We start from the raw sequence: 11,684 nt of genomic DNA, 5'->3' as shown, positions 1-11,684 counted from the left end.
GCGTCCTGACGGGTAGCATCACTTCCTGGTTCGGGAACAGCATTATGCAGTACAGGCGAGCCCTCCAGAGGGTGGTGCAGTCAGCTAAACTTACCATTCACACTGAGATCCCTGACCTGCAGGACATCTACAGCACGCGGTGCCGGACCAGAGCCAGGAAGATTGTAAAGGACCTCAGCCATCCCAACAATGGACTATTCTCTTTGTTGCGTTTGGGGAAGCGCTTCCGCTCCTTAAAAGCAAACACAGACAGAATGAGGAGGAGCTTCTTCCCGCAGGCCATTCGGAGTTTGGACCTCTTTCTCCATCTTCATCATTCTTCACTTTCTTTGCAAGATGACACTTTAACTCTGAACTTGCACAGCAAAGTGCCACTTTATACCACACTATACTGCACATGGACACTTTAAGGACAATCACTAAATCACTTTAATTTGTACTGTCAATATCTGCCATACTCATTCATGTATATACATATATTTTCAGATATTTGATATAGTTTATCCTGTGATTTTATTAGTATGAAGTATAAAGATTCTTTACAGGTAGAAGTTCTAGAAAAAACTTTTAGTACTGTACATTTCTTTTTAATTCAAATGGCCATTCAAATGTTTATTGTTCATTATTTGGTAGGAATCAAGAATGACAGGAAAATATACATCAATTCAATTTTCAGCCAGATAATTAAGTTCAATCTTAAAAATAAACCTTTTACTCCAATTAAATCTTTTTAATCATCTATAGAAAACCTTTATGTAATTTATTAACCACAACAATAATAAACATCAGCTGGGAAAATACATTTAGCCAAAAACCATATAAAGGCTTTTATACCTGCACACTGTCATGATTATTTTATGTTATTATAGATTAAAATTATTATTAAAGCACACATCTAATGCAATGCCTAGCTATTAAACTGTGCAAAAATCTAGAAAGAACTGCATATGCGACTGAAGAATGTTTTGATGTAACTTTACTGCTATCTAGTGGTAAGCTAAGATTATTGACTCTGACATGTTTTGCAGTTGTAATACAAGAAAACCCCACAAGAGGGGATCTAAATTAACACTGACCTCTGCTGTGTTATACAGTACATTCAACACAAAAATATTTTTCAAATACATTTTTCAGTTTAGAAATTTGTATTGTATACATATTTACACAAAATAGCTACAGCTATCAAATCTATAAAATTTTTAGTTCACAAAATTTTGGGTTGCTTTATACTTTTTTTTTTTCCTTCTAGGCCTTTTATAATTTACACAATTGTTTTTGTTTAAAGTTTGAAAAAATTATTCAGAAAAATGTTATGTTACATCAGTGTTCTAGACATCAACTCTAAAGTAGTTCACTTTAATAAAGAGCCACCTGTTTCTCACAGTGTTTGCCCCCCCAGCCTGGATAACACTGGCACATAAATGGTTTCGTAAAATTATGATTATTATTAATATTATTATTACTCATTTTTACTACATATGAAGGACTGTTACTGTTGAGGTCAGGGAGCTCAGCTTTGGGGATGATGGTCCATACTGCTGGGTCAAGATGAAGGTAATCTGAAGAATGTGGGTCTCTCCGAGCGCATCGGCCGTTATACGAACACAGTTCCTTGCTGCAGAGAAACGCTGCTGTAGTCACATTCACCACATATCGGCCCAGGGTTTCATCCAGGTAATTTTTCACAAGTAGACATGTGCTCTGTAAAAGATTACAACAGAACTATTTTGTGGCATTTCTGGGGATCAAAGAAAAAAATCAATTCATGCGATATTTCTCTTCAGCAAGCACTTTGTCCTCGTCAGAGTTGTGGCGGACCCAGAGTCTATCCCTGGAAAACTTGAAGTTAGGTCTGAATACACCCTCAATGAGATACAAGGTCATCACTGACCACATCACATACATTTACACACTGATTCACTTGAGTTCCCAACCCAATAGCAGGAATGAATTTGGGAGGGAACCAGAGAGCCCAGAGCATGACATATTTTAACTAGTAATATTATATTAATAGTAAAATCTGAATACTAGTTCTATTTTTATTATCATCCATCCTTGTTCCAGTGTTTCAACTTACCAGTATATTTACAGTATATTCTGGTCTACCTGCACAAACATCTGGAAATATTCTCCAAATAAATAAGTTAAAAAAAGAACCTTCATTTAATCTTGGCAATAACCTCTGTCAAAATGTAAAATTGATGGGAGAAGAGGTTATGATTATCTCCTGCTTGTGGGTTTCCTCATTGCTACTCTCTCCCTACTCCCACCAGTCACTGTTCACACCAATACGCCAAGTTCTGTGTGACTACAGTAAGTGTGAGCTGTTTATCAGGATTTTATGACATTTCCCTTGTTCCTACCTCTGCTTGTGTCTGACTCAGAGTCACATCATGTCGGAATTTTAGCACTCACATGAGGATGGCTTGAACATGCTAGTTAGTGCTGTACATGGGAAAAGAAAAACGGAAAGGAAATCTTGCGACACATACAGTATCTCAAAACTGTGAGTGCACCCCTCACAATTTAGCAACCACTTTAGTAGATCTTCTTAAGGGGCAATACTATAGAAATTAATTAATAGTAAACCCTAAGTGAACATGTAAAAACTGTGTCCAAAGTGTCACTATTTTGTGTGAGCACCATTGTTATCTAGCACTGCCCTAATCCTCCTGAGCATAGAATTCACCAGATCTGCACAGGTTGTTGCTGGGATCCTCTTCTACTCCTCAATAATGACATCACAAAGCTGCTGAATGTTAGACACATGGCTCCACCTTCTGCTTGAGGTTGCCCCACATGTACTCAATAGAGTTAAGGTCTGAAGACATACTTGGCCACTCAATCACCTTCAGCTTCCTCAGCAAGGCAGTTGTCATCTTGGCGGTGTTTTTGGGGTTGTTATTATGTTGGAAAACTGCCGTTCGAGCCCAGTTTCTGAAGGTAGGCATCATGTTCTGCTTTACAGTACATGTTGAAATCCACGTTTCCCTCAATAAACCACAGCTCCCCAGTACCAGCAGCACTCATGCAGCCCCAGATCATGATGCCACCACCACCATGCTTGACTGTAAGACACAAGACAAAATGCAAGTCTTGCTAGTCCTTACCAGTGCGTCGCCACACATGCTGGACACCATCTGAGCCAAACAAGTGTATTTTAGTCTCATCAGACCACAGGACATGGTTCCAGTAATTCATGCTCTTGAACAGGTTGTCTTAAGCAAACTGTTTGCATGCTTTCTTGCCAGCTTCAGGAGAGGTTTCCTTCTGGGATGACGGCCCTGCAAACCAACTTGTTTTAGTGTGCGACGTATGATCCGTGCACTGGCAAGTGGACCTTCTGCTTCTGCAACCTCTAAAGCAGTGCTGGCAGCACTCATGCGTCAGCTAACTCACAGCACGGAAATCTGTACCGCTATACAAGCTGCACATTGTTTACTCTAAAACAGGAGTCACCAACATGGTGCAGGCCTTTTCTACAAATAGCTCACCATAGCGCCATTAAACAGTGAGCTGCACGCAATTATTTTGTTGCTGTTCTTTTTTTAAATCACACTTGCATTAGTTTGAATTTGAAAATGACAATATTAAAATATAGATGACTAGATATAGATGATTAATAAATATCATTAATTATTAATAACAACATAACATATAATTAAGGGGTAAATTGAGCAAATTGATTATTTCAGAACTTGTGTGTTATTTCAACTTGTGTGTATCAAACTGGTAGCCCTTTACTTTAATCGTGACCCAAGAAGTAGCTCTCAGTTTCAAAAAGGTTGGTGACCCCTGCTCTAAAATATATCCAAGTTTATTTCTATAGTATTGTCCCATGGAAAGATTATACTAAAATGGTTGCTGAAAGATAAGAGCCTCAAGTCTGAATTATCGTCATATCCATCGACACAAGTAACAACAACTACAACCGAAACGAGTAACACTGCAAGTCAAAACTTTTTTCAGACTTCTTTAAGATGACATGTGAACTGTAAGCTTGGAAAAAAAACAGGTGACTTTCTGGAACGGGAAGTGTATGAGATTTGTGTGAGTGAGTAAATCACCAAAACTGCTGAGATCGGCTGGATAGCCTGTGAGCAGGCTGAACAATGCAAAGTAGAAAAAAAATATTGTTCTTTTTATTTTTGGGCAAATACGAATTTAGAGGTTTAAAATCTATGCAGTTATTTTCTTTTCTTTATTGTAGAAACCTACATTCAAGTGCTTTCCTTATTAGAAGGGAGCTATTATGGAAGATAGGAACCCTTAATTATCTGAAAAACCCATTTACAACATTTAAATGGTCCTTTTTTTTCTAGAAGTGTTGCACTTTTTGTTGCTATTTTTTTTTCAGCTGTGCCATACCTAATGCTTATGTTAAACTTTATTATATATATAATTTAAATATACATCTTGAACGGTACCATGCGAGCTAAAACCGATGTTTGGAGGGGAGTTAGAGATAAAACACGTCAGTTTAAACCTTCAGGGGTTTTCTTTTCCATTTGTTTTTGTTTTGTTTGTTTATTCTTACTCAAATTACATTTAAAATATGGCACCTTAAAGTTCAAAGTCAAATCCCAAATGGCTCTAATCTGCTTTATGGCACTGTTACACCCAAATGTCTGAAACCCATTGATTTTTCACCCTCATTTAAAATGAATAGAATTTTGAAAGCTGTAAGAACAAGGAAATGAAACATGACTAATATCCACAAGGTTCAAGATTCTACACTATTTCTAGTTCACTCTTTAATACCAAACAGAACAAGCTTTAAGAACAAGCAGGTGTTTGTGCAACACTGATCATTTTGATCTAAGATCATGCCATCATTAAGGCAATAAAGCAAAAGAAATAAAAGCAACAAACATAAATTCAGGGAAATATTTAAAAGATTGTATTTGTCTCATAGGACTGCTAACAATAATGTAATCAAAAGGTTTGTGATGAATAACAAATGAATGTAAAACAAGCAGTATTTTCAATAACTTGTGTACTGTGCTTACATCTTTGTCCCATGAAAGAGGCGCTCCAATTACAGGCAAATGTAACCATAAAAAATAAAAATTCCGAGGTAGTATGAAATCAAGATGGTTTTATGTTCAGATTTGTTATTGAACATTTGTCCAAAAAAGATACTCTGGTTTAGTTTTTGGGGCAATAAAGGTTTAAAAAGAAACTGTGGTATATTTTACCTTGTTTGTGGCATAGCTAGCATCTCCCCATAGCACAATTCCTGCTGTCCCTAATGCCACACTCTCTCCAAGAGTATGAACCAGATCCTCCTATAAAACACAAAGGAATCAAACTGTACAGTGTCTTTCAATAGAAGCCTTTAGGAATGACTTTATGAATTGTGAGAACTGAAAGGTCAATGCAGTGGTGCACTATCAAGCCATTAATATCAGCAGTTCATTGTAATTAGTCTGTAAATATGCATTTGTACAGACATATGGATCAATACCTGCGAGAGGAAGGTCATTGAATAGGTATAGACGATACGGGCATAGGGGATGACAGCTGGTTTAATAGGAGAGACTTGCTCTCTCACTCTCATGCCTTCAATGATCCTATTTCGGGCATACAGTTGAATGTCTCGATCACGACCCTTGAGGCTCAGATCCATATAAATATCAGGATATAAAGCCGTGCTGACGTTCCACAACCAAGATAACTTGTTGTTCATTTTCATGACTAGTGTTGGACATTCCCCTGTGTAGTTCTCTTTTTTTTTATACTGATAGTTGTAGCAACAGGGAAAGCCATAGAATCCCCACAGTCCTCCAGGCCTTTCGCCTCTTCCAAGCTTGATTGTTTGCTCCATGAAGGCCTGTGCTGCATCTTCAAAGTCTTTCTTAGCCTGGATTTCAATCTGCTCTGGTTTCCAGTCAGGGTGTTTAGTTTTTACCAGTGTTCTAGAGCCTTGCTGGTATATCTCCTTACTGTTCCAGTTGCGCTCCCAAACTGGTCTCCAGCTCTCCCAGTCCACTACAGCCATGCCGCTAAAGTCTTTATTTGGTATCTGCTGTTGCACATTGAAATAGGCTTCCAAGAGGTGATCATGCAGACTGAAGTTCTGAGGAACACCTCCATACACAGATACGTTTTTCTCATTGTAGTGAGGATAGAAGCCTAGCTTGTCCGAGTAGAAGATGGTGATGTTACTGCCAATGAAGCTCTGGTTCAGATTGTGGACGATATCAAAAATGTTCAAGTCCAGATCAATGCCATACTCCGATGCACACTTTTCAGTAGGAGCATTCCATACTGTAAAGAATGGAAAATGTGATGGTAATTTAAGTGGTCGGCTCATGACAGGACAAGTTAAAAAAAGGCAGATAAAGGTGAGACATGGTGCCCAGTGTGCAATGGTGCCCATACCTGGCAGAAGACATCATAAAGAAACATTTAACAGTTGTTTACTTCAGGAAACATGCAAAAAATTCATAAACAGTATGCACGTCCTACATCTTTTTTTTTTTTTTTTTTTTTGCTTATTTTCAAAGTTACAATAATTCCTGTCATCTGCACAAGAACATACAATTATGAAAAAAATTTAGAACTCTAGTAAGGTTAACACTATGGGATGAAACAAGTAAATTCAAATGTATAATAAGTTCAAAGTCCTTTCAAAAGGTAATTTCTGTAATGAGAGGCCATTTCTGTTAACACTTAAAGATACATTATAATGAATAGGCAATTATTTATAATAATTGCGCACAATAATAATAAGCAGCATAGCATGTCTGAGTATTTAGACAAAGTGAGAAAGGCTTCCTGTTATGGTCTCATGATTATATTTTTATGTTTGTATCATGAAAAAAAAAAGAATAATGATGAGTCAGCTGGAAAGGTGCTAAATAACATAAATTAACAGCATCATACAATTTTCATGTTATGGTTTCGTATATGAACTTAGAAAAAAATGCTGATACCAAAAAAAAGAAATCTAACATTTTAGAACTTTGCATTTACCCTTCACGGACAAAAGTTTGTGGACACGTGTCCATAGCAGTCATATACACATTTTAAACATCCTGCTCCACATTAAGTCCCCATTTGCTGTTATAATAACCTCCACTGATTCAGTAATTCAATTCATCCGATTCAGTGATTCAATTCATCCCAAAGATGTTCAATTGGGTTGAGGTCAGAGCTCAGCAGCAGGCCTCTCAAGATCTTCCACTCCAACCCATGTAAACCATGCTTTTTGTACAGAGGCATTGTCATGCTGGAACAGGTTTGGAAAAATTTTATCCTACCGCAACAAAAGATATCCTATGACTCTCGCTTGCTACAACAAGTTTTTGTGGTAGCAGTTTTGGGAGAACTACATATGGCTGGAATGTCAGGTATCTTAATTCTTGACTATGGTCCTGTCAAGCAGGCAAAAACATGAACATGATGAATAGGACACGTGGCTTTGCATGGTTACACAATGTAAAGCTGTTATCGCTCAGGGTGTACTCACTTTTGTTGGAAGCTCTTTAAACAAATAATGGCTGTATGTTGAGTTATTTTCAGAGGACAGTAAATCTGTACTGCTATACCAGCTGCACATTGGCTACTTTAAAATGTATTCATTTCTACAGTATTGCTTCTTGAGACTAAATGGTTGCTGAAATATGAGGGGGTATACTCACTTTTGTGAGATACTGTATATGTAACATTATGTCTGATCTATGTGGGAAACTGTTGAATAAACAGGATGACAGCTGCTACATTATATCAGCATGCCTTTGCTTGTGCTGAAATAGTGTTGCTCTAATGCTATCACCCAAACCTTTAGAGGTGAATGTCCCTGAAGTAAAAGCCAGAAAACAATATATTTAGTAGCAACCTGCCACATAAGTATATCATTATTATTATTTTTTTTTTTTTTTTTTTCTTATACATTTCCTCGATCCAAAACGTGCATCAAGTACCACTGTGAACGTTTTCACAATGACTTTAGGTTAAAAATTAAAAAAAGGGGGAGTATTTATACCCTTGGCTTACAGGACACGCTAAAAAAATGTAGGGAAAAAAAGATTTCCACATAGGAAGCACCTGTGTATCCTTGCTTTTGAAGCCTCCTCAGAAGAATCTGTATTAGGGTTGTGCCATATCATACTGTCCATGATATACCAGTAAAGTAACTACGGGATTGGGGAGGCAACAACTAATCAATAAAATCGATAACGAAATTCGTTGTCAACGAATGTCCTTATCGATTAGTTGGGCTGTTCAGGTTACGGGTTAGCGTGATGGCAAGATAACACAGCCGCTTGCTAAATGGCAAAAGTACAGGTCAACTGGCAGCAGGAAAAAGTGTGCATCCCAAGTCATCTAAGGCATGACAGCATTTAATATTAAACGCAAGGCAATTAGAACATTGTATATTAAACGCAAGGCATGGAGGCATTTTATAATAAGGGCAAAGCAGAGCTTGTGTTTGATGGAAGTACCACAGGATGCACAAGCACATGAAAAGAAAACACGCTGGTGTCCCAGATGAAGGCGAAACATCAGCACGATAAGCAAAAACTGTATAATCCTCATCAGGCGAAACTGGTGTGGTTTAATGATCTGTTCTGTCGTGACTCGCAAGTATCGGGTTGCGCAATCGGCTCGCTAGTGACATTGTGATGGATGCGATTAAAAACGGTGCAAACAAACACTAAATCTAAAAGCAGCAAATAACAGCAGCAGTAAACGATCGCATTTTTAGTCACTGTTGTGGTTTTAAGCGAATGTTTAGCCGGTTAGTTTGCTGCGTTTCTATGTTCCATACTCTTCTTATAGCATTTGTCTGCTACATTAATTAACTTATCTGTTTTTAAATGTGATTTATTGCGGCTTTACTATACACTCAAATGCTTGTTTTGGATGTTTGTATATTTAATTCATGCATATATATCATTTAAATATTATACAAAATTAAATTAATTATATATTCTAGATGTTTATATCTTCACAAATGAACAATATGTGTATTTTTCTTTTAACAAAAATTGGCAAAATAATGTTGTAATATATTTTATTTTTACAGAAAGAAACAATTTAGCATGAGTGAATTTGTTTAAAGGATAAATTACGCATGCACTCATCAACAAGCAGCCACTATAAGCGTTTAAATGTCTAAATTAAAGTTAAAAGCACTATGTGGCATTTTCATTTTTCCAAGTACACTTTTATCCATAAATACCCTGAATAAGGGTTTTATACAGCTATAATAACATAAAAATAGAATAAACATCCAATAGATTTTTTTCAGATTAATCGATTAATAAAGGATAAGAACAATTGTGCATTTATACCATGTTGATGTATTGAAGCATATTCAAGTTCTATAAAGTTTTATAAAAGAAAAGTATTTGTACAACATTTCTATGTTTTTCCCTCGGGTTAGATTTTGAATCCTTGAAGCACTGGTAAATATATATATATTATATTTTCTTTCATACTTAATTGGTATAGCTTTTTTTGTATACTGATATTAATTAACGATGGTCACAATTCACTTTTAATTTTTTTTAACTATGTTTTTAAATGGCTCTTCAAGCTGCATACTGATATGATTTATGTGGCCCTATTATTAGCACATAGAAAATTACGGAAAACTGTAGTATTAAGTGTAAGCATAAAGTATTATTGTATTAAGTAATTAAGTGCATATTGCCCATCCCTAATTTGTACATCTTTAAAATATGACAAACTTTGGCAATTGACTTACATGTCAAAGGCTGAAGGAAATCTAGTAAAATAGCTGGAGGTTTTGCAACGTATTACATCAATTGGCACGATTTCAACCGGCAGCGATTCACAAATCTGTGAAAAACTCTTCTGTCTAGAATTTGTGGCAAAATTTCAGAATAATGTTCCTCAAGAAAAAACTGCTAAGACTTATTTAATATACAACATAATATTGTACATAATATCATCAAAAGATTCTAAAAATCTGGAGAAAGCTCTATGTGCAATGATTATGAAATAAAATTTACTGCATGAGCTCAGAAACACCACAATCAATTTAAAATTATTTTTGGAAAACATGGGCCTGCATCCTCCAGACTAAAGATGAGAGGGACCATCTGGGTTGTTATGAGTGCTCGGTTCAAAAGCCTGCAACCCTGATAGTAATTAGCTTGCTTGGATTAGCTCGCTAATGAATGTGCAGCTTTCACATCTGGAAAGGCAGCATTGCTGAAAGATATAAATAGTTTGTAGTGCAGCAAATGCTTGCATTCAGATTACGTCTTTTTCAGGAAAAGCCTTGCATATTTCAGCAAGACAATGCCAAATGATAGCATTTATTACAACAGCATGGTTTCATTGTAAAAGAGTCCTGCTGCTGAACTGGCCTGCCTGCACTCCAAACCTTTCTCTAGATAACACATGGCACATCATGAAATAAAGAATCTGACAAAGAAGACCTAGGAGTGTTGAGCAGCTGGAACCCTGTATTGAGCACAAATGGGACAACATTCATCTCTCAAAACTCCAGCAACTAGTCTTTTCAGTTTCCAGATGCATACAGACTGTTGTTAAAAGAAGAGTGGATGCTACAGAGTGGTAAACATGGCCCTGTCCCAACTTTTATTAGACGTGTTGCGCCCATCAAATTAAAAACTACTTTCCCTTAAAATGATTCATTCTCAGTTTAAACATTTGTTATGTTTTCTATGTTGTATTGTGGGTTTGTGAGCTTTGCAAATCATTGCATTGTGTTTTTATTTTACATTTTACACAGGGATGTAGTTCTTTTGTATTTAAGTTCCTGAAACTCCAAATTAAACAAGAACAAACTAAAACACAGGAAGTAGAGGGAAGGTACTGCAAACACTGCAAAAAAAAAAAAAGTTATGTAATGACTCTAATTACGATTCTATACAATTTTATATGGTTTTATACAACAAATACAAAATTATTAAACTTATTTCTAAACATATTTACTTGCAAGTGAAGCTGTTGTATTCTTTTAGCTGAAAATGTAGCTTCTTTCGAGAAATATAAAATATATCTGCTTACAAAAAATGATCATTTCAAGCTTTAAAGAACTAACAAAAATTCAGAAATTGATTTATTAATCTTCGATTTGTGTAAAACACCGGGACGGGAGAAATATAATTTGTTTGTATGAGATATTGATTGTACTCGCTTGGTAACACTGGTTAAAAAGTTGCCTTTACAATATCCTACATATACATATCGTACATATAAATATATATATATAGTTCTCTCGTCTTACCTACTGTACCGTGTCGCTCTGTTTGTGTTTCAATCACAAAAACGAAACACGAGAAGTAAACAAATCGTGACACGGAATTGCTTTTAAAAAGCGAAAAGAGGAAGAAATCTTTCCAGTGGGCGGGGCCTGACAGTGGCCTGTACAAAGGGAGACGCGTGGGCGGAGTCTGTTTCTTTTTCAAACGTTGAATCGTAATGGGAAGAGTCGGATCATTTGACTCAGCTCGCACAAAGAGTCGACTCTTTTGGACAAACTGGACAAAACTGTTTTTCTTTGCCTACATGTAAGTGGAATTATTTCCTAAAATCTGACTATATGGTCAAATTTAAAAAAAACAAAAAAAAATATTCATTATATATAAAAGCAGCCAGGTACAATACATTGTGCAATAAATTGCATTGTACAAACACTGTAAGCATTGTATGGCTGTCTCTGCCGTTTTTGTGCTTTT

General features: G+C 36.3%; 1 protein-coding gene across 1 annotated transcript; it reads right to left on the bottom strand.

Annotated features, from left to right (window-relative positions):
* Positions 1–959: 959 nt before the first annotated feature.
* Positions 960–11,383, bottom strand: hyal1 (hyaluronidase 1). Its single transcript, XM_046857788.1, has 4 exons — positions 11,234–11,383; positions 5,468–6,384; positions 5,199–5,288; positions 960–1,701 (listed from the first exon to the last, which is right to left on the bottom strand). The coding sequence occupies exons 2-4, from the start codon at positions 6,380–6,382 to the stop codon at positions 1,357–1,359; spliced, it is 1,350 nt and encodes a 449-aa protein (XP_046713744.1). The 5' UTR covers positions 6,383–6,384; positions 11,234–11,383; the 3' UTR covers positions 960–1,356.
* Between the last annotated feature and the right edge of the window lie 301 nt (positions 11,384–11,684).

The sequence above is a fragment of the Silurus meridionalis genome, chromosome 1 (assembly GCF_014805685.1).
Source record: "Silurus meridionalis isolate SWU-2019-XX chromosome 1, ASM1480568v1, whole genome shotgun sequence".
Lineage (NCBI taxonomy): Eukaryota > Metazoa > Chordata > Actinopteri > Siluriformes > Siluridae > Silurus > Silurus meridionalis.
Note: the sequence above shows the minus strand (reverse complement) of the source record. Positions and strands in the feature narration are given on the sequence as shown.

Coding starts and splice junctions, on each gene's coding strand:
- hyal1 (XM_046857788.1), bottom strand. CDS start 6,382: ATGGGCACCATTGCACACTGGGCACCATGTCTCACCTTTATCTGCCTT. Junction 5,289..5,467: donor CAATGACCTTCCTCTCGCAG/GTATTGATCCAT, acceptor TGTGTTTTATAG/GAGGATCTGGTTCATACTCT. Junction 1,702..5,198: donor CTAGCTATGCCACAAACAAG/GTAAAATATACC, acceptor AATCTTTTACAG/AGCACATGTCTACTTGTGAA.